This window comes from Apaloderma vittatum, unplaced genomic scaffold (genome assembly GCF_000703405.1).
Source record: "Apaloderma vittatum isolate BGI_N311 unplaced genomic scaffold, ASM70340v1 scaffold1159, whole genome shotgun sequence".
In the NCBI taxonomy this organism is placed as follows: Eukaryota; Metazoa; Chordata; class Aves; order Trogoniformes; family Trogonidae; genus Apaloderma; species Apaloderma vittatum.
Window position 1 is genome coordinate 15,778 of NW_009734388.1, and position 23,546 is coordinate 39,323.

At 38.8% G+C, this 23,546-nt stretch overlaps 1 protein-coding gene across 1 annotated transcript; it reads left to right on the top strand.

Annotated features, from left to right (window-relative positions):
• Positions 1-1,344: 1,344 nt before the first annotated feature.
• LOC104279056 (acyl-CoA synthetase short-chain family member 3, mitochondrial-like) lies at positions 1,345-22,087 on the top strand (the record flags this gene model as incomplete). The annotated part of the gene is made up of 7 exons (XM_009876223.1): positions 1,345-1,440; positions 4,901-4,964; positions 14,854-14,935; positions 15,903-16,025; positions 20,981-21,080; positions 21,160-21,335; positions 22,022-22,087. Coding segments are annotated over 7 exons (707 nt in total), but the record flags the coding sequence as incomplete, so codon positions are not given.
• Between the last annotated feature and the right edge of the window lie 1,459 nt (positions 22,088-23,546).

Sequence of the window (23,546 nt, forward strand, 5' to 3'; positions counted from 1 at the left end):
GTAATAAGCTCCTACTGTGCTTCTGCTAATATTTACAACCACCTACACTTCATTTTCTGTGACTCAGAGTTACAGCAGCATTTAAAAGTAATTTCTATAGATTTTTTCTTACAGAGAAGAGAAACTGGTCATTTTTCAAAGTTAGATTCTGTGTTATATGACTTGATAGTTTTTTATTCCTTTTGTGTAATAACAACTCCTGTAGTGTAAAAAGGTTCTGTGAAATTGAGCTTTCTTAAGAAGAGGAAGGTGAGGAGGGAGGATTTCTATCTGCCTGGTTGTGGGAATAATTAGGAAGGTGTAGGCATTACAGGGCATATTCATGCTGTCTCATTTGGAAGCTCTGAACAAAGAATTTTATGTTGGTGCTTCAGAGGGGCTTCCAAACCTGTCTTCTGTGGGCTCTGTGCAGGGAGCAAAGGCACTCAGTGCCTGTGGTCAATGTGCCTGTCGGCAGTCAGCTGAATTCATAGCTGAAACATTTGTCTTCTTACATCTCTCTTGCACCACCCCACCTACCCCCCCAAAAACCCCCCCACAACTAAAAGATTCCAGAATGCTGTGGGTAGTAAAACTACAGTGCTTGCAGGTGTAGAAGGAGGCAACATCTGGATTGCAGTCACAAAATCTTGCAGCAGTTTGATTGCCATTCCTTAGATTGTTCCTGTTGAGTTTATCTTGGTAACGCTTAAAATTTAGGTCTGACTTTTCTACTCTGTTTCTTTTTGAGCCCTTTTGTTATCTGAAATAGTTCTCACCAGGAAATACTAGTGAGATCTCCAGGATTATAAAAGAGGTATTCCTCACTTGATTATATACATTACATTTTATTAGACATTACTTCTCTGGTCTTCCTGACCAGTATTATCATGGAGAATACCATGAATGTGCAGAAGCAGAATGTAGTCAACCAGGAATGGATTGATGTTTTTTCTTCTGGAATTTGTTATTCCCCAATATAGTGACTCATGAAATAACCCTTGAAATACACCTGCCTTACAAAGGATTTCATGACTTTGCTGTAGACAGGTTCTTTGTGGTGTGGAATAACCTTATATCCCTAGCAGAATAAACTACTGGTGTAATGCAGAAAATGTTTATTTCTGACTGTCTTCTATGGAATGGAAAAAGGTCCCTTTTGATGAATGCAAATTTCTGTAATGAATTTACATTTATTCAACAATACATAAAAACTCCTGAATTATAAATCTTACATTGCTTGTCTAGAATTTTTACTCTATTTCATTATTTTGATCTACTGAACTAGAAGCAAAATTTAGAACCAATAAATACTTAATGACACTGAGACAACTTTAACTGACAATGTTTGTGTTCTCTTAACAGAGTCTGGTTCTGCAATTACTGCTTCCTGTGTTGGTTTGGGGAATTCTACAACACCTCCACCTGGGCAGGCAGGAAAACCAGTGCCAGGATACAATGGTAAGACATTTCTAAACATACTTATATTCCTGATCAAGTCGTCTTTTATTTTCATATCTGGTAGAGCAAGCAAATTACAGTCTTGCTAGCAAATTTTCCTCCTTCCTGTAACAGGAAGCTCTGCTTTTTTTGTGTGTTGTGGAATGTGATTGTGAATAAGAAATTCAGAGTTATGTTCAAGAATAGTGATCAACTTACTTGTGTCTTTAAGGCTTTGTCTACAGTTGCACTGTTTTAAATGAGAGCAGCAGTAAAATTTGTATTGGCTGGTGAGGAAGAAAAATGTTAATAATAACCATCAGCAAAAGAGGAAATAATAACTAGACAAATAATTGCTATAATTTGCACTTCGAGTGTTCTGTTACACCTCTGTATAAATAGTTTTTACACCTGAGCCTAAATAGTTTTGATTTGGGTGATGTACATCGAATAATTATGTCTTGGGGACACATTGACTAGATTGATTAGCTTCTCTTTGGCCCTCCAATTTTATATGAGAAGTATTCTTGTGAGTAAAGAAAATTCTTACCGAGTTCTGTGTCTTCTACAAAAGTGTCATAGTGAGCTAACAAGAAGCTTGGCAAGAATAAAAACCTTCTATTTGAACTCATGTCATGCTTTTATTAAGAAGACCAAAATCAGTTTTCTGCCTTTATGGACAGGTTAACAGGCTTATATTTGAGAGAGCTGTTAAGCACATTTTCTTTCAGTACTTGTAGAGCATTTTTATTTCCAGCTTGGGAAGTGGTTGGCTATGGACTAACATTAAAAGGATGAGCACTCATTGTCTGGAAGGTATTTGCATGCAGAGGATTAAGAGTGCAAGAATATTTTCATCCCTGGAAACCCTGATAGTTTTCAAGAATTATTTGAAGTCCAAAAAATACATACATTAAGGATCAAACCATCTTTAGGAAGAGTACTCACATCATTGGGTTAGAAAGAGCTGGTTTTTCTTCTAATACATACAAATGGAAGTGAATGTTAAAGAAAATAAACATTTTCAGCGACTCTGGGTTTTGGCATTTATAGTTACAGCATGAAAACAAGCAATAGCTTAGAAACAACATTAAAACAAAGCTATGAAGTTTGTCCAGAGTTGTAATAAATAGGGAAGAGTGGAAGAATGTAATTGCATCACGCATGCTACCAGATAATAGTCAGACCTAGAATAAAAGTATGAGTAGCAAGAATATAAAAATTTCCTATGATTTTTTTTTGAACATTGGGCATATTGTAAGTAAAGAATTCCTTTAAACAGAATGAAGGAAATGTCTTTAAGATACCTTAAAAGGAAAGCATGAAGTGAACACTAAAATTCAGTAAAGATTTATGAAACAACTTAACCTCTTTCAGCCTTTGATTTGAGACCATTTATGTCCTGTATTGCAGCTATTCATAAATTAGTGGATCTTGAAATTACTCTGTACTGGCAACTGTCTTTCTGTCACCCACTTGTTGTTTGTTGTTGTTACTGTATTAATTAGAAGAGATCCTTATGCCATGTAGAAGACGGATTCTGTATTTTTAGATTATGCAACTGTTAATGTTTTTGGACATTGTTAAAGTTATGTTGTATTTATGCTGCGATTAAATAGGAAGTTATAAAATCTACTTTACTTCTTTTTTAAACACAGCCAAATTCTTTCCTGACACATTATTACTAACATAAACTGATTTATTTGCTCATTTTGTGGAATATAAACAATAAAAGCAGTATTTAGCTATATCAAAATGCAGTCATACAAATGGTGTTTAAAAGTGAATCAAGATGCCATATTGATTTCTACCTCTCTTACCTTAAATCAGACATTATAGTGTGCTTTCTCTTTTATCTACTTGAGCCCTTTCCAGATAATTTCGTTGCATTATTTTCAAAGTGAAGCAAGCGCCACATTTTGAAGAATTGAGTTCTTCAGTAATTCAGGAGGGAGCAGCATAATATTTCCCTTCCTGAAATTATTGTACATTTAAATACACTGCTTGCAAGGAGGACAATAAATGCTAGTATCGCTGCTTTGATAAAATAATTGCAATAAACTGTTTGGATTTTACTTAAGTATAATAAAAATAGAAAAAAATAGAAGAGGAAACACTGAAAGCTATGTTTAAGTAGTGGGACCTTTTCATTATGTGTTCCGAGTCTAAATTCTCCGAATACGATACTACGTTCTTACTCATGTTCTTATACATCTGAAAATATATAAGAATGAAAATGAGTTTACAGATTAGAAATGGGTTTTATTGATGTCATTTTTGCTGGTTTTCATAAGTGTCTTCTATGTGTCCATTCTTCCTTTTGATTTCCTATCCCAGTTATTCCAAATCACGCATTATTGAAACTGGCCTTGTGTACTTACTTGTGTCTATGGGCTGAGCCGCTGCTTTCAGCAGGCTCTTCAGTTACTTAAAAATTACCATGCTCGTTGAAGGAGTGGTTTCAGCCAGAAATAGTAAATTGCAGATGTTGGCATTCTTTGGATACTGGATGTGACATCACTCCTAAGACTCTTAGCAGGGTTTTAGTCAGAAACCGGTCATCTTCTTTTCCCCATTTCCTCTGGAACTGTTTAATACAGATTGTAAGATCATTTGTAGTAATTTAGATTCAGCTGAACATTGCTTTCTTTGCTTGGACAGGTTTCAAAAAGTGTGCTTTGAAATCCACGTCAGCCCAGTCTGTCAAAACCTTCCCTTGCTGTTTTTCTGTGGTTTAGTCATTGCACTTTAATTCCATTTATCACAGGCCAAATCGATATCTTTTGTTCCTTCCTGATGTCCACACCTTCAGGAGGAAGGGCTAGTTGTAGTAGATTTCACAGATGGCTGCACAGAAAAGGCTATTTCAGGTGTTTTCCTTTAAAAGCCTCAGTACCAGGATATGATGCTTTCCCTGAAGGTGATGGACCAGTGTCATCCAGGGAAGAGGCTTCTGTTTGAGAGGTCTGGATTCTTCTCTGTGCTCCAGCATCACCCTCCTGTGCAACTTTGGGTGGTTCACGAGTCACTTGACCTCTTTGCACAAGACTAGACTAAGCCTTAATGTGATTTCTCACATTAACTCCGATAATCTTAGTTGTTACTCCTTACTCGTGTTACCTGCATACTTTTTTTCTTGTATTTCACATGTATCTGAAGGATCCTTTGCTATTTGAAAGTTTAGATTTTCTAGTGTGAAAGTGTCTTTTAATTTTCGTTCTATATTTTTCTCTTTTGGGACTTTGTGCTATTTCTGCTTTCAAAGCACGAATGTTATTTAAGACTTTTTGTACTTAAGGCTGAATGTTAATTAGGTCATGAGATTATCCAGTTTGGCACTCTCAAATTACTTAATTCCTTTTGTTGCTTGGTGTATTGCCATTCTGAAGTGTGACATGATATCCATGAAGAAAGACACTGCCCTCCACCTAAAAATAAGCTACTTAACAGGACTTCTTTTCCTGTATTACTTTTTTTGCAGTGATGATTCTGGATGAAAATAAGGAACCAGTGAAGGCGAAGACTTTGGGAAATATTGTGGTAAAGTAAGCATACTAGGTATCTTACAGTTAAGAGAGACTTCCTACGTGAGCTGATTGTCTTTTGACTGAATTGTATGTATATATATAAAACAATTATTGAAGTAATGAGGTTTGTGAAACAAGTCTGTCTCTGACATTGATACTAAACTGCTGAAACTATTTATGTCCATTAATGTTGAAAAAATGCACATGAAATAGTGTGAGTGAGTGGGTGTGGATTGTTGGTTGTGTTTTTTTCTTCTCAAACAACAGCAGAGTATACCATTTTTTCGATTACCAGCCTGTTGGCACAGGATGTAGCCTTCGTGTGGTGATGGATGAGCAAGATCCTGAATCATTCCCTTCACTGTTTTATCTTCAGTTTAGGGAAATAGTGCAGCAGTGCAGACTGACGTGCTTTGATTTATGGGTGTTATTGCCTCCTCTTTCACTATCTCCTAATACCAAGTGCTGCAGTCTTAGAGGGAGACTGTGTATTTTCTGTTCTCTGTAAAAACAGCACGGTGTCTCTGCGTATGCTTTGCATGGAACAGTGTGCAGTTGTGCTACTACTTGGACAAAATACATCCAGGAAAAGACTCCTGCCAAAAAAAGGAGTTAAAAAAAGCCTGCTGTGCATCATGTAGGTGATTTTTAGTACCATTTACTAGACTCCTTTCAGATGAGGTCCATAAGCTTTAATATTCTTCTTGAAACTAAACCTTTCTTAGCACCTTTTCTTAGATACAAGGGCCTCTTGTTTACGTAACACTGAACATCAGTTACATTTCTCTTACCTTCTGCCATCTTGCTGTTAACAGAACCTCTCCTTACTTCTGTAAAGCTCAGTAGGCTACTGCTCCTCTCCAGCCCATGCTTGCTTTGGATTCTGGATGTTTCATAGGCTTTTATAGGCAAATGGCATTTTTCTGAGACAGATACCTACTTTGCAGTTAACATGTTAGCTGTAGTGTTCTGATTTTAGTTGCAGAAAGTGCTGCAGTTCTAAACACCTCCTAGTTGGCAGCAAATAAAAGCCCCAAAAGAAATCCATTCATCTGCTTCTTATGTGGTAAAATTAGGAGAGTTGTGGTAATTGTCTTTACTGCTTGCTTAGATAAATAGAAGGCAGTAAAAAGATGAGCATTAACCTTCAGTGAACTGAAATTGTATCGAAAGCCAAAGCATTGGGACAGATGTACCGGTTTTGACGGGTTGTTAGAGAGAGATGTAAGCTGAGAGTGGCAGCAGTGGGCACGTGAGCTGGGGATGAGGCACGTACAAGCTCCAGGCACTGGAGCGTGCCGCAGATGTGCGGTGCTGAAGATGCATGTGGCTGGCTTCACAGCGCTTGCTCGGAAGTCGGAGTTGCTGAGGTGTGGAGGGTTTTCGCTCAACTGTACCACTGATCTGATACAACTAGACCACTGTGGAGACTAAGGTAGTATCGATTGCTGTTATTGTACTGTGTGACACAGAGGTGTGCTTTCAGAATAAAATCTATGCCCTGCCTAATTTTCAGCATCTTGGGCCAAGCCACCAGGACATGGAGGCATGTGTTTTAGTGCACACACGATCTCTCTTGAATCGACACGCTTTTATTCAGACATAGCTTTCCTGTGACACATGTAAGATTATGCATTCTTTCCATTGCCAAGTATGAATAATTAAAACTGCTCCAGCCTTTAATGAACTGTGGTTTGCATTATCAATATTTCAGGTGAGAGTGGAGAGCTGTCTCACCTCTGTGTTTCCTGATGCCATGATAAAACATGAGCTTGTTCATCAGTGGAGAGAAAAGTTTTTTTTGAAGAAAATTGATCCTGGCTGTCTTAGCCATTCAGCTAGGATGGAGTAAATTGCCTACCAGATGTTATCATGTCTCTCCACTGACTGCAGGGATGATGCAGCCGACCCGTGTAGGTACTTAGCGTTACCTACCAAAGCAAAATGGAATGAAATGAACTCCATCCTTTATCCCAATCAAACTCCTGGTAAAGACTGCTGGGGACTGCTTGAGCTCTGCAGTTCTCACTAGATGTAGTGGTTTGACCCTGGCTGGCGGCCAGGTACCCACCACAGCTGCTCTATCACTCCTCCTTCTCAGCCAGACAGGGGAGAAAATATAAAAAAAGGGCCTATGATTTGAGGTAAATGCATCTACCGTCCCGCTCAAAACAGACTCGGTTTTGGGAAAATCAGTTAAATTTATTAAAGAACAAATCAGAGAAGAGTAGTGAGAAATAAAAACAGATCTAAAAAAAAATAACACCTTGCCCTCGTCCCTCCCTTCTTTCTGGGCTTAACATCAATCCCAATTTATCCACCTCCTCCCCCCGAACGGCGCAGGGCGACATGGAATGGGGGCTGTGGTCAGTTCATCTGATGTCGTTTCCATCACTTCTTCTTCCTCTGGGCAAGGACTCCTCACTCTTCCCCTGGGCCGTTGTGGGGTCCCTCTCATGGAAGACGATCTTCACACACCTTTCTCCAGCGTGAGTCCTCTCACGAGAGACAGTTCTTCACAAACTGCCCCAACATGAGTCTCTCCATGGGGTGCAGTCCTTCAGGGGAAACTGCTCCAGCACAAGTCCCCAGCGGCGTCACAAAAGTCCTGCCAGCCAGCCTGCTCCAGTGTGGACTTCTCTCTCTCTTCACAGGCTACAGGTTCTGGCAGCAACCTGCTCCAGCGTGGGCTTCCCACAGGGTCACAGCCCCCTTCAGGCATCCACCCGCTCCAGCGTGGGGTCTTCCATGGGCTACAGGTGGACATCTACAACCTGTCACCTCCGTGGGCTGCAGGGGCACAGCCTGCTTCACCATGGTCTTCAGCGCGACCTGGGGGATTCTGCTCCAGGGCCAGGAGCACATCCTCCCCCATCTTTCTTCACTGACCTTGGTTTCTTCACAGATTCTCACTCCTCTGTCTTTGCCAGTTGCTGTGTGGTGCAGTTCTTTTTCCCCATTTCTTAAATATATTTTCACAGAGTCATTCCTGTCCTGTCATCACTGACAAGCTCAGCCTTGGCCAGTGGTGGGTCTATATTTGGAGCCGGCTGGCATTGGCTCTGTCAGACCTAGGGGAAACTTCTAGCAGCTTCTTGCAGAAGCCACCCCTAAAGCCCCCTTGCCACTGAAATCTGGCCAGGCAAACCCAGCACACTAGCATAGTATATAAAACATCCTTGCGACAGTTTTAAACTGTAATTTCATTCTACAGGCATCAAGAAAGCTAATTCTTACACTGAATTACTCCATCTTTTCTGCCCCAGCAAAGTATGTTCTTTACTCATCTGTCAACTGATACCTGGAGTTTTTTTGTATAACCTTAACTGTGCCCTTTGGAAACATTTTTGCTGACAAGACTTGTACAGTATGTGGACAATGCAATAATGCTTTTGACTTTGCAAGTCCTTCAAGATAAAATAATAAAATGCAGTGCCACGACACTTATGATGAAAGGGCAAGGGAAAATAAAGACGACTGTAGCTCATGAGGATGGGCTTGTATGAATTGTTTTTTGAGATAGAATCTTTGAACAGGAAAGCTAATGAACCAAGGATTTATTCTGAAGTGAAAATGGTGGCAGCAATGACCTCCATTTCCATTAGCAAGACCACTCTGATTTAGTGACACACTTCTGCTTGCGTTGCTCTGACCTGCCTGTAATTAATACACACCTGAAAGTGTGTGAGTGTGTGTGTAACGCTGATTAACCATGAGAATTTCCAAAGTTGTCTGTTTTCATAAGAAATATTAGCAAAGAGAAATCCCATTTATGTTTCAGTGCAGTGGGTAACTCAATTTTACTCTTGTACATTATAAAGATTGCAAACCCATTATGTTTATTTTATGAAGCAGTTGTCAGCACTGTCTCATTAGGTGGTGTTGCTCTTTATGTTCACTCACAAGAGCAAGAAGACTACATTTGCCGTATACTCATTCTATTCAGACAGTAATGCTTGGGAGTAAATTTCCTGTTTAATCTTAGTTAAATTTCCTCTAGTGTTTGTATAGTTAATTTTGTGGCATAATAATGAAGGTTTACAGGATAAGTGTTTACAATTTTGTTTTACTCATCTCCACTGCACAGAATCACATAAATATTTATGTTCTGTATTTAGAAAGATGTGACATAATGTAGTTACATCATATAGTAATTCTGAAATGCTTTAGTTGCACTGGTTAAATTGCATTTAAGAATAACAGCTGTGACAAGGCATGCAGACCATTAATGTTGTGGGGCTTTTTTCATGAATTTGGGATTAGTGGAGGAAGAGGAAGGAAAATTATAATGTTCTGTCAATAGTTAAAATTATCCCAGTGATGAACTAGCCAATTTTATAGAGCGTAAAATCATGCAAAACTTTATGTACAATGCTGTTAAGAGTGTAAAATATTGAAAAATAATATTTATTCATGAGATTTTGTAAAGAAAGGGTCATGATTAATTCACAGCTTTCCATAGTTGTAGATCCTAAATTAGCTGACTAGAAATGTGGCAGGACTTCTGAAGCAAATACCATAAACTCAGTGCCCTTTAGTGGAAGAGATGTCATGATGTCCTTTAAGCAGTGTTATATGGGAGGTCAAATTAGATAATCATGATGAATCTGTGCAAAATATTTCTCTCCCTGCTAGCCTCCCACATGTTTTGGGGTTTTTAACAGCCTTATGTTTTCCCTTTACAAGTGAAACAATGAGTAGGACATTCAGTGTGGGAGCACTTTGGCCAAAGATGGGTTTTGTAACAGATTTCTGGCTGAGTACTTCTGAGTAGCATTTCAACTCTTAAACCCTTTCTCTCTTCCCCTCTAAACTATATTTTTTTCCTGCAAAATCCACACTGAAATCAGCTGCTTTTGTGATCTGTGTCAGCTAATCACAGGAGTATTTCATGCAGACTGGTAAATGTTTGAGGTACTCTCTCTTCTCTTGCCCATTCTCCACCCTTTTTCCAGTGCTGCTGTTCCTCCTATCTGCAAAAGCTTCTGGATTCCAGATGGCTTTTGAACTTGCAATCAAAAATTTTAGGGGGGATGCTTATGCGCAGCAGTACATAAATGCTGAATAATAATATAGCTGCCAGTCAAGATGATTTAGCTGTAATCACAAGCCCAAACTCATTTAACAATGGCTTACACTTGCTTTGACTGGCTGTAATGAACAGCCTCTGAGTACCATTGTCTACCATAAAATAAAAGGATGTCTTTTCTGAGACTCAGCAAGGTAGCATCTCTAATAGTTTTTGACTTTCATTTGTACTTTCAGAAATCTGCTTTTCTGTGTAAATTATCTTTTGAGTGCTGTGTCTGTAATTGCTTTGTTCCATCAACAAGGAATGTTACACCATTTTGATGAGTGGCATCCTGAAAGGATGTGACATGTGGAGTCAGATTTTCTTGGGCTAAGCTGAAGGTGAGCTACTCCATGTAAGGTCAGCCACCGTTGTATGAAAAAGAAATGAACTGTGAAACAATGCTTAAAAACCAGACAATGATTGTCACTCAAAATTCTCTAGCAGAAAACAGTGTGGAAGTACTTCAGACTTCTTTTGTAATGCTGCCAAGCCTGCCTAATCTTAGTTTTTCCAATTTATAATGAAATTAACCTTCTTATCTTTATAAAATGTAATCAGAGTGAATCTTTGTCAAATTAACCCATATAATTTACATCTATTAATTTACACAAGTTTACTTAGTTTTCCTGATGCTGTTCTGAATGTATTCAACCTTGAAATGAGACATGGGCCCGGACCTGTGTTCCTGTGGAGGTACAATTGTCATCTTAATTTCACCAGAGTAAGTGGAGAACAACATCATTTGCACTGCTGTAGCTGTGCAGGTGAAAAAAAAGGACATGAGCGAGATCAAAATTCGGCCCTATACATCTTTTTTGAGCTTTGAAAACCAGAGGTAAGCTTTTCTCAAGTTCAGCTCAGTGTAGGGTTTTGTCTTTAACCTGAACTTGGGTTTCAAACTGGGCCTCTTCTTTGCTCGTTAAATGGGATCAGTAGCAGTTGACTGAACCAGTAGTTTGATCCAGACTGATCCAGCATAGCTGGTAACACATTCATATTTTAGAAAAAGCTGGCAAGCTTGTCTTGAATTTGTATATATTGAAACTTATGACTGTCCTCTCCAGAAGGAGGAAGCAATGATAAGATGGAAGATGCTACCAGAATTACTAACATATGAAAAATCAAAGCAAGAATAGTGGAAGGGAGAGCTTATATTTGAACTGATAGCAGATGCAAAGGCTCAACACTGGCTTGTTTTTGGCTTGGCATGCAGGATGAGACAGAGACAAGCTGACAGATAGGTAGAAAAATAACAGTAAATATGTTCCAAAGGAAAACGAAGCAATGCAACTTCTTTGTGTGTTGTAGAAATGATGATGAACCTGCCTCCTTCTGTCTTGGTCTTTTGAGGTCTTGTTGCTTAAGAAAGGAAAGCAGGATCATCTCTGGGACAATCATGCATACTTATGGATTGCTGGCATTTTTTGTTCAATACATGCTCTTAATAAAAATGATCCCAAAAGGCCTTGAGCATTAACTCACTGTGTGGACAAAGAGGCACTGTTTTTTAAATACAGAACTTCTGTAGGTGTGTGTTATGTTTCCAAGAGAGAACAGACCCAAACCCAACATCTCAAAATGTTCCTTTTTTATGGAGGTGTTGAGGAAAAGAAGAGATATTTATTTTCAAGTTGCTGTTATTTTCTAACTCTCTCATTTTCTATCTTCTGACTCCTTGCACATAATTATAATCCATTCCTAGTCCCTTTGGAATTCATGCCCAGCATTCCCACTGACAGCTGTGGAAAAGAGGTGGTTTTGGCTCTGGGCATTGTAATTCTGATCGACTGGCAATATTCCAATGCGTGAAATTTTGTTCTGGCAAGCTGAATTCATTTTAGTAATTATTTGTGTTTGCACAGCACCTAGAAAGCCTGGACAGTCACGATGCTAAGAGCTTTACTATCCTGGAAGAATTGTTTGTGCCCATTGCTCTGCAATTATTTTGCCTGAAAGATGAACACATGGAAGATGGCATTATCTTTTTGCTTATTAGGTGGAATAGAGTCCTAACTGCAAATAATCTTTTACAGAAAGCCATGGAAGCACATTTTCAGATTATGTGCGGATTGTGCTATGGTTTCCGTAGACTTGTGAAATATGCACTGTGGATGTACTTACCCATGCAATTTTCCTTTTAAAAAAACCCACAAAACTAAGCAAAAGAAATCCACCTCACAAAAAAACCTGCCCAAAACCAAACGAAACAACAAACCAACAAAACAAAAACTCATGATGGGAGCAGGTATTATATGTTTCTGTGTCCAGTTCTGGGCTCCCTGGTTCAAGAGAGACAGGGAACTACGGGAGAGAGTCCAGCAGAAGCCAGCAAAGATGATCAGGGGACTGGAGCATCTCTCTTATGAGGAAAGGCTGATAGAGCTGGGACTATTTAGCCTGGAAAAGAGTAGACTGAGAGGAGACCTCATCAGTGTCTGTAAATATCTAAAGGGTGGGTGGAAGGACGTTAGAGACAGACTCTTTTCAGCAGTGCCCAGTGACAGGACAAGGGACAAGAGGGCACAAGCTGGAACACAGGAAGTTTCATCTGAGTATGAGGAAGAACTTTTTCACTGTGAGGGTGACAGAGCACTGGCACAGGCTGCCCAGGGAGGTTGTGGTGACTCCTTCTCTGGAGACTTTCAAAACCCTCCTGGATGCATTCCTGTGTGTCGTGCTCTAGGTAACTCTGCTTTGCTGGAGGGGACTAGATCTCTAGAGGTCCCTTCCAACCCCTAACATTTTGTGATTTTTTAGTGATATATTACATACTCCTGTGTTTAGATTTGTAAACAACTACAGTCACAGAAACAATACTTCTCTGACTTCAGCAATATATTATTTTCTTTTTCTGTTTAATGACTAACTGCAAGGTACTGAATAGAGCTCTGGAGGAATTATTAAGGAGTTTGTCACTATGAACTGTCTTTCTCTCCCATCACAAGGATGTTTGAGTCTGGTCAATAAATTTAAGGTGCAAAATTTACCATGACTGAGACTGTTATGAATTGGTATTCTATTAGCTACTAGGCAACAACCATAGTAATTGTCATTCTCTAGAGAAGTTTTTAATCTAAACAAGAGATTCTTCTTTTAAACTCATGCATACGCAAACTCTAGGGTCAACATACTGTTTTGCTAATTTATTTTTTCAAAATTACCTCTATAGGTCGTGTTTGTGTATTGCAAGAATTACTTACGAAGCTTGAAAGGCTTAAAATAGGCCAGTGAATTCCTTCCACATGGGCAGAAGCCAGCCTGCCTGGGTGACTACCTGCGAAGTGTCTTGGTGTTTCTGGCCTTTCCTTAACCATACTTACAGGGAATGTGATTTATACCATGTGCTGAGCCAGAACCCTCAAAGAAAGTAGTAACAGTTATATCACTATAACAATAATATAATATTTACTTTACTATATATAATATTTATATTACTACTAGTAATATTTATATTGCTTATATTTATATGTGTATATTCTGTTATGCTGATAGAGCTGAATTAATCTGAAAAAAGCATGAATTTGAATCATTGCTAGATGGTACAGCCTTTTCAATGTAGCTTGTGGTATTTATATCATATTTAGGTTTTAAAAAAGTGTGTGCGTATATAACTATTCTTTCTGTAAATGTAATGTTAGAAATGTACATGTCACTGAGCTGGTAGTACCTGTTGTTGTGACATGAACATCGTAGGAGATTTGTAATGACTGATACCAGTGTTGCTGTGCTACAGAGAGGTGTTTCCCTGCTAGAGATGTTGCCTTCTGATGTCACAGGGACGCCTTCAGAGTAGAAAATAAAATACCTTTGGCTAAAGATTTGCTAGTTAGGAATGTAGGCGTACGCTAGTAAAATCTGTATAAGGCATTTATGATTTTGTCTGGGTAAATATGCTTGCTTGCATGGTCATTCTCTCTCTGTTGCTAGGGTCCAGCTTCATAAAACGTGTGTTGATATGCCCAAATATGTGTCTCTCAGGCAATCCAAGTAAGCTGTGTTTAACCCTGTCAGAGCTTGGAAGGAAGAAACAACCACTTCTTTGTTAGCTGAGACTTCTGTAGCTTCTCTTCTTCTGGCAGATGCATATGTGAAATGTCCCATCATTTGTCATGCCCATATCCTTGACTGAAAAATTGTGTATATAGTATGCATTGAAAACTCAGCTGATAAGTCAATCCAGAAATTTGCAGCTTCACTTCTTTAAAAAAAATAAGTCCGGTTATTTTAGAAAATTCTGAAAGTGACTTTTATGAGTATACTTTCAAAGAACTCCTCCAGTGGTTCCAGTGATAGCATGCACAGCTTAAATAAAGAAAAGCATTTTTACTGGGATTTTCATGACTGAAATAATTTGAGTTATATCTTACAGAAACTGGAGATCTGTATGTCTGCTAATTCATATGTCTGTGCATGTGTGATTGTGTATGGGTGTTGGAGAAAGAAATACCTATAATAAAGAAGTCTGTATCATAGCATATATGCATACATTTCTGAATGATACTTAATCCTTGGAAACATTTAAAGCTGAATGCTGATAACATATTTATAGTAAAGTATATAGTGTTTACTAAACCAAACATTATTTTACTGAATGCCAAAAATACTTATGTTATATAAAAATTATGATGTGGTTACAGTTCAGAGCTATATGCCTGTGTTCACAACAAATACGTGGTTTGATTGATCTGTTATCAGCATATTATTAAGCTGAACTCTTTTCTGATAGTATAGCTAATGATTCTTTATCTGAATGGGAAGCATGAATGGAGAGCATGAGTTGTATTTGTTGTATGTGTTTTTCTTACTACTTGCTTCTGCTCTTTTTAATTTAAGGTTGCCTTTGCCTCCTGGAGCATTCTCAGGTCTTTGGGAAAATCAGGAAACATTCCAGAAGTTATATTTCCAAAAATTTCCAGTAAGAATCACGAAATTCATTACATAGACTTTTGGTAGCCCTGCAGAACTGAATGACAGTAGATTTAAACTGAATAAAATACAAAGTTATTAGACCGTGTTTTAGTGAGAAATCTTTAATATATATGTTAAACAATTAAAAACTTCTCAAGGTAAGTTTCTTCATCCATACTTTAAGCTTTTGGACACCCTTCTGTTTAAGATCTGGAACAAAAGAAATAAACCTCAGGCTTCTAAATCTGAAAATTTTTTTTATGTATTTGATCTAATAAAAAGATGTAAACCTCACAACCTTAGACTAGCACAACTTCAAATACACCACTGCTGTTGAATTGCAGTCATTCTAATTAAGTATCAGTCCAAAATATGTACTTGCCCACTGTGGTCCTAAATACATTGGGGGCTCTTCGCTGCATTAGTTATATTTCCTTGTCAAATGAACTGACCAAGAACTGGCTTTCTTCTTTCTGTATAGAAATAGATAGATTGCTCTAATGTGGATGTCCAAAAGGGACGGTTTGGTTAAATTAAAAGTAAATGAGTGAATTGATCAGGCAACTTAATTTTTGTGTGCACTTGCATGATGATGAAATATGTTTGGATCCAGCAAAAAGGAATATCTTTTTGAGCAGTTTGACAGCTGTCACTATGTTGTACCCATTTCACTCTCCTTGTGTAGACTCAGGCAACATCCTTCTCCAAGCTGTCAGGGATCAAATTAAGCAAAATTGGAAAAAATCTAGGTTTATGTATTGCCTTCTGTTCTCTCTTAACAAAGACTACAAAACCTTTCTGGAAAAAGGGTGCTGCCTGGTATAAGATGGTGAAAAGTATTATAGAATTAGGTCTTTTGGACACCAGAAATATTTTTCATTTGAAACAATCATTTTTGTTTGTTGGTTTCATGGGAAATGAATGGATGTTCCTAGTACTATTTCTGAGTTTATTTTTGGTTGTGTTCTGTTTAGGGATATTATGATACTATGGATGCAGGGTATATGGATGAAGATGGCTATTTATACGTACTGTCTCGAGCTGATGATGTGATCAATGTTGCCGGACACAGGATTTCAGCAGGCGCAATTGAAGAGGTTAGTATTGTTTGACAGTAAAGTAGAAGAATAAAAGATGAATAAAGAAAGTTGGCACTGAAATTCTCATTAAATCTTGCATTTTCTGCCTGTTTTTTGGGGGGGTTTTGGATTGCATTGATACTTTTAACCAAAACATTGTTTCACATCCTTCCTGTTAAGGTGCTTTCCAGGACCATAATAAATTCAGGCAATAATAAACAGTAAGACAGGCATGATTCGGCATTTGAATGTGGAGTTATGGGGCAGTATGCTAGCATGGGAAGCATTCCTGTAAGCTCTGGTAACATATTTGTTTAGGAATGCATAAAGATAATGTAGTGACAGTGTACCAGGTGATTTCACCAGCTACTGTAGTAACTTAGGAGGAGAAGCTCCTATTCCTGCAGTTTTTAGTTGTGTTTTTTTTGGCATACTTGCTGTTGGATGAATTCTTTTCACATAGACTCACTTTCAGTGCTTTTCCTTTATTTGAAGAGTTTCCTTCACAGTTTCTTGAGACCTGTTTTGTCTCTTACTGTATAAGCAGTGCTAAATGAGCAATGAAAATTTCTGTAAAAAAACCCCTTCTGTTTAATTTAAGTCATTAATATAATACCTCTGCATCTCAAAAAGTTAAAAATAGTGCAGTTTATAATAGAATCTTAATTTCATGTCATTGTTCACTCACCTTTCTGGAACCACTGTGATTGATCGCCAGTTACAAATTTCCCCCATGACATATCAATTCCTACTTTAGGGAGTATAGCAAAAGGTGTGCTGGACATACACAACGGAAAAATAACACTTTTTAGAACTCTGAGTTTAACTCTTCACTGAATCACAAACTAATCTATTAGTATTTTTTTGCTTTATAATGGCTATTAGTCTAGCAACTATTTTTTAAAGGCTATAAAACATAAAAGAGAATGGAAGAAATTCGGATTATTACACAGAACTGAACAAATTCAGGGAGCAGAACAAGCTGCTGACTCTAGGTGGCTTTCAGTCCCCTTAAACCTCTTTCGCTTTGAAGTAAATTTTTTTGTGTTGCTCTACTAAAGTGCAGCAGGGAAGGTCATCTCCACCCGTTACATTACTGCTCAGGGGCTGAGCTGGGCATCACTTCTTTGCTTCAGGCTGAATCTGAAGCTAGTACAACAAATAATGAATTGATTCACCTTCTCAGCTCTATTACCTTTGTATCCATCATCCCAAGCTCAGTGTCTCTGTTTTTTTTCCTTGCTAGTCAGGTCTTTCCCATAGAAACAAAAAATGTTTCATCTCTATGAAATTCTAGAAGCTTTTCTATTCACCTTTTGAAGAAAGCTGAAAAACAAGAGTGTTGTTGATGCATGCACAGCAAATTGCTAGTTAAATGGGAAGGCATTAGCCAGGACCACAATTAGCTCTTCAGTAAGATCAGTAAATAAAGAATTAGAGGTTCATTGAATCTCCATTTAATTAAGTGATAGTTACCTTGTTGAGCAAGTGTATTATCTGCATTTACATTATAACTGTATTGCAGGCTTAACAGGTTTTTTCTCAGTGCTTTGACTAAGAATTCCAGCTTTAGTATGTTCCAAACAATTAGTTCCTTTTTCTAAGGTGTCAGTTAGTACCATTGGAACTCAATCTTTACTGCAGTGCAGTAGATGTTACTGTTGCCTTGCCAATCAGTGAATGTCAGCTATTACGGTAACGTTGGCTTGTGTCGATCCATCCATCCCTCTTGTCTGTACATCTGTGGGGTCCTTGCTTGCCTTGACTCTTTCTGAAAAAGCCCAAATCAAATCTTACCTGAAGAAATGGACTTGAAATTGAGGAGTTCAGTAAGAGAAATCCCTTTCCCAATGGTGGGATTTCTGTCTTCTGCTGCGTTAGACATACATCCATCCTTGTGCCCCATGATCATTCTAGGAATCTCATTTCACTGTCTTGAGATTTTTTCTTTCTTTTAAACAGTTTTTAAAAGTGCTGATTCTGTTCGTCATTTCTGCTGGTTTACAAAGTTTGATAATTCCAAAATTAGTAATTACAAGTCAAAGGCATGTTGATAGGATTTTGGATAGACTGAAGGAAAATATTACAGTGACTGCAATATTCCAGCTACATAGAATCACAGATCACAGAATGTTCGGGGTTGGAAGGGACCTCTGAAGATCATCTAGTCCAACCTTCATCCCAGCATACCTAACCACTACACCATAGACTCAAGTGCTAGATCTACTTTTTTTTTAAACACCTCCAGGGTTGGTGACTCCACCACCTCCCTGGGCAGCCTGTTCCAGTGCTTCACCACTCGTTCAGTAAAGAACTTCCCCCGAATATCCAATCTAAACTTACCCTGACGCAACTTGAGGCCATTTCCCCTTGTCTTGTCATTAGTAATTAGAGAGAAGAGACCAGCATCAGCCTCACTACAGCCTCCTTTTACGTAGTTGTAGAGGGCAATAAGGTCTCCTCTCAGCCTCCTCTTCTCCAGACTAACCAAACCCAGTTCCCTCAGCCGCTCTTCATAGGGCATGTTTTCCAGACCTCTCACAAGCCTTGTTGCCCTTCTCTGCACCCGCTCCAGCACCTCAATGTCCTTCTTGAACTGTGGTGACCAAAACTGGACACAGTACTCGAGGTGAGGTCTCACGAGTGCCGAGTACAGGGGCACATGTTTGTCTTTTATGAATAAGTGACACAAGACTGGAATGGGAGAGACAAGCTGGCAACACTTCAGTTTTCACCACAAGGGTCCTGTTGATGCCTGATAGGTAATTATGTTTTGAGGATGGATAAGGACATATAGGAGGTCTGTTTGAGAGTAAGTTATGGGGAGACCCTTTGAATTGTTCCACCATACCTTTGATAGTAATGTCAGATTCCTGCAGATCCTTTTCCTATGTTTCTGTGAAAAGCAGAAGTTACTCTAGTTTTAGGCCTTACTGGTCTACTTTTCCATAATTCATTGTCTTTTCTTCTTTTTCTTTCCTTTTTTTTTTTTGCTTTGTTTGTTTGTTATATATAGCAGTCAAGTTGTTCTGGTCAGGGTTAAGAAATCAGAGCAGGAAAGGATGGATATTTATAGCAGGAAATGGGATGCATTATTGAGGCTCTGGACTAGAAGTGACTGAAGTGATGCATTGAAATACCATGGAGATTTGGAGTTTCAAAAGATTCATTCCTGCATGATTTGTCAGTTTGGATACAATGAGCTCTGGACAAAGTAGGCTGCGTCTGAATTCAAATGTACTTACATATATTTAGCTTCAGCAGGGTTCTTACAGCAAGCTTCTCTGCCCTTCTAGTTCTGGGATAAGCTCAGGCAGAACTAACTCCAGTGTGTTGCACTTGTTCTATATATGGCTTGTGCACATCCCAGTTAATTCCTGTGAAAAATACAGTTTCAAAAGTTACGTGTTAATGGTCATGCTTTTGTGCTTTGACAGACCATGTTTCTCTTACTAAGCTAGGTGCTACCCATTTGCTTTTTTGCAGCCTGTGACATAACTGGGATCATAGTTTGTGAAAGGAGTATAGCTTCTGTCAAAAAAAAAGGTGTGAGAAACACCTTGCGTGGATTTATTTTGCTAAAAACTATGTGATGTGTTTTGTAGTGACCATGGCACAGAGATACAGTTTCTCCTTCCTGTTTTAACTGCAAATCTTAAGGATAGTGAAATCTATTTGAGGATGGTTATGGGAAACCCTTTGAAGTGTTCCTTCCACCATCAGTTTCACAACCAGGTCACAAAACAGCCTCTGTTTTGTTAATTGAAACAGCAGTGGTTCAGTTTTCCATCACTTTAGGCTTTCTTCTCCTGTCTTCTCTGTACCTTCCCTGTCTTCTTCCTCATGCTTATGCCGTGGTATAAGTAGCCAATGCAAATATGGTGTTCCTACTTACTAACAAAATAATGGCCTTTATTCTTAAATCTTCTTTTAGTTAGTCTTCTTTCAGTCTGCCTTTGATTGTGACAACACAGTATGTGAAGATCTGCTGTTAGCAAACACACAATCCTCGTATGCACAGATAAATATGCTCAGTCACGTTATGTGGCCATTGTGTAGGGTCACGTTATATCCTTTTTGTGGTCAAGTACAGAGGACAAGTTGAAAGGACTGTTGACAGCGAAGATGCCCCAGAGGACAGTGATATCTACATGAAAAGAGCCCATTGCTTTGTTGGTATCCTAAGTCCCAAGTTTGTCCCAGGCTTAGTGACATACATCTCAGTAGACACTGAAAGATCTTGGTGACTTTTTTTCCAGAATGGGAGAACCTCAGCTGACTAATTAGAAAGAAAAGAGACTCATTCACTTTTTTTTTCCTAAAAGAGAGTTTGAGATATTGGTGCTACTGTCCATCACTTGTACAATTGTGTAAACATGTTCTAGGAAGAAGGGAACTGTGGTTTTGTCTAAGGAGGCTGATAGCTAATATTTCCAAGAGAGTGAGCTGCACTAGGCTGGCTGCAAGCTGAGGTTGGATCTGTATTTGGCTTTGCTTGAAACCATAGCTTTGTGCAGCAAAGAGTGAAAAACAGAGGACTTTCAGAGAATGATCCAAATCGACTTCATAGCCCTGTAGTAGGAGTGCTTCTGTGGTTTTGGTCCTTGTTAACTCCATGTTACTCACAATGTTAGACTAACGTTATTTGTTCCAGCTAAGATCTCCCTAACAAAACTAAAGATGTGAAACTGTTCCAAAGCTGTAAGGAAATCACTTCTGCTTTGCTCTGTATTTGTACCTTGTGCTGCCCCAGTTTTTATTTCTTATGTTTGTTTGAAAACCATACATGTGTATGAAATTATACACACATGCCTCTGCATCGTGTGTAATTGGAATCCTGAGATCTACTGTATAAATACTTTTTGCTGTTAAAATCTAAGAAATATGTCTAGTTTTTATGTCCCTGCTGATGGATTTTTTTCACTGAAATGTTTGGTTATTAGTTCAGTTTAGTTTTGTTTTCTCTCCCCCAGTGTGTTCTCTTCCATCACGCTGTGGCAGACTGTGCTGTTGTGGGCCAGGAGGATCCTTTAAAAGGACACGTTCCATTTGCGCTGTGTGTACTGAGAGAAGGTGAGAGCTCGTTAATACTGATGCCACTAAGACTTGTAAAAGTCCCAGAAAAAGTAAAGGATACAAACTTCCTCACCAGGTGTAAAGACAAAAGAGCAGAAGATTTTGGAAGAGATTGTTGAGCGAGTTCGAACTAACATTGGTCCGGTAGCAGCTTTCCAGAAGGGCGTGTTTGTGAAACAGCTACCGAAAACACGCTCTGGCAAGATACCACGTTCAGCTCTTTCTGCGCTTGTCAGTGGAAAGCCATACAAGGTAAGCTGGAGATGCGTGTTTTAGTGAATGAGGCACACATGCACAGCTAAAGATGCAATATCACGGTTTCGATCCTCTAGACCATTCTGCAACTGGTCCATGACTTCAAGTAGTACATTGTATTTTATTTCTACTGTAGCTTACTCAGAAGTTCTTCATGTTCCAGAGCTTTCCAGATCCTTCTTCTCTTGATTGTTTTTGAAGGCTAGATTTAGAATCACGGAATCACAGAATTGTTGAGGTTGGAAAAGATCTCAGATCATCAAGTCCAGCCCATGACTCACCATCATCACATCGGCCAGACCAGGGCACTAAGTGCCACATCCAGCCTCTCCTTAAATACCTCCAGGGACGGTGACTCCACCACTTCCCTGGGCAGTGCATCCCAGTGCCTGAGCACCCTCTCCGTGAGGAAGAGCTGCCTGAGTTCCAACCTAAACCTGCCCTGATGCAGTTTCAGGCCGTGCCCTCTCGTCCTGTCACTGGCTGCCTGGGAGAAGAGCCCGACCCCCACCTGACTGCACCCTCCCTTTAGGCAGTTGTAGAGAGTGATAAGGTCCCCCGTGAGTCTCCTCCAGGCAAAAAGAAGATTCTCTGCATTAAAGAAGATTCTCTGAACTAAATTCTGTTTTACTGTTGAAGGACCACAACATATTATGACGTTTCTCTATATTCTTCCTTTTCAGGTAACACCAACCATTGAAGATGCTAGCGTGTTTAAACATATTGAAGAAGTGCTAAAGAAAAATTAAATGGTATTAGTACATTGATAACAGAAATGTCAGTTACTGGAGTATACAGAGACTTTCTATTAGGAAATACCACATTTTAAAAACTAGTAATCATATGGGATGATTTTTTTTACTTCAGAAATGTTACTGTGTTCTTTACCCTATTGTTACAGCCCATGAACCATATTAAAGTCTCTGCATGTTGTCATTATATGCTAGATATTAAGATTGCTAAGAATTGCGAATGGAATTCATACATTTCTGTAGCCTTGAGAGGAAGAAGTCACTGGATTATCTGTGTCATATAATGTCGTGTAACCTTACATTTCAAGGCATTTTTTTTGTAATGTGATAGGCAACTTGAGTTTTGCCAAAACTGCTTACAAAAGGTAAGTTGTGAACTGAGGACAGCAATAAATAGGAATTCTAATGTGAAATTTATTTCAGACATAAATTGTCTTCACTTGCAAATTACGAGTGTTTATGTCTTTCATATTTTAATAAATCTTTACATTTTAAAATCAGTTTTCTTGGTTCCAATGATTATTTTTTTCCTAAATCTTTCTGCTACAAATCAGATTCCTATAATTTTTTTACTCAATAACATTCTAAAGTGTCTTTTTTTTTATAGAATAAATTTTTGTAGAATAAATTTTTAGCTTGGGCTACCAAGCTGGTAAAGTGCTTAGAACATAAGTCTTATGAGGAAAGGCTGAGGGATCTGGGGCTGTTTAGCCTAGAGAAGAGGAGATTGAGGGGAGACCTCATCACTCTCTACAACTACCTGAAGGGAGGTTGTAGAGAGGTGGGGTTGGACTGTTCTTCCTAGTGGACAGCGATAGGATGAAGGGAAATGGATTTAAATTGCGCCAGGGGAGGTTCAGGTTGGATATTAGGAAGAATTTCTTTACTGAGAGAGTTGTCAGCCATTGGAACAGGCTGCCCAGGGAGGTGGTTGAGTCACCGTCCCTGGAGGTGTTTAAGAGATGGGTGGATGTTGCGTTGGGGGGAATCGTTTAGTAGGTTGATAGGGCTGGGACAAAGGCTGGACTTGATCTTCAAAGTCTCTTCCAGATGAAACTATTCTGTGATTCTATGATAATTTCTGGCTTTTAAATGTGTGAAAATCTTGGTTTATGTATAGTAATCTTCTATAAAAACTGTGTATTTTAAATTACAGCAGCCATTTACCTTTTGCATTTTATGATAATTTTGTTGTTGTGATTTGTATTACTTATGACAAGGATAAGCAGAATGTGCTTTCACTCACATAGTGAGATGTTTCATGCTCATTGAGAGAGATACATTACTAAGAAATGTAGCAAATACAGATACTAGACAGCCTATTCTTGACTTTATAGTCCAGGAAGGAGGTGGTCAGGGACCTGCTGTTCCACATCAATGTCCAAAAATCTATGGGGCCAGATGGGGTACATCCTAGAGTCCTGAGAGGACTGGCAGAGATGTTCCCCAAGCCCCT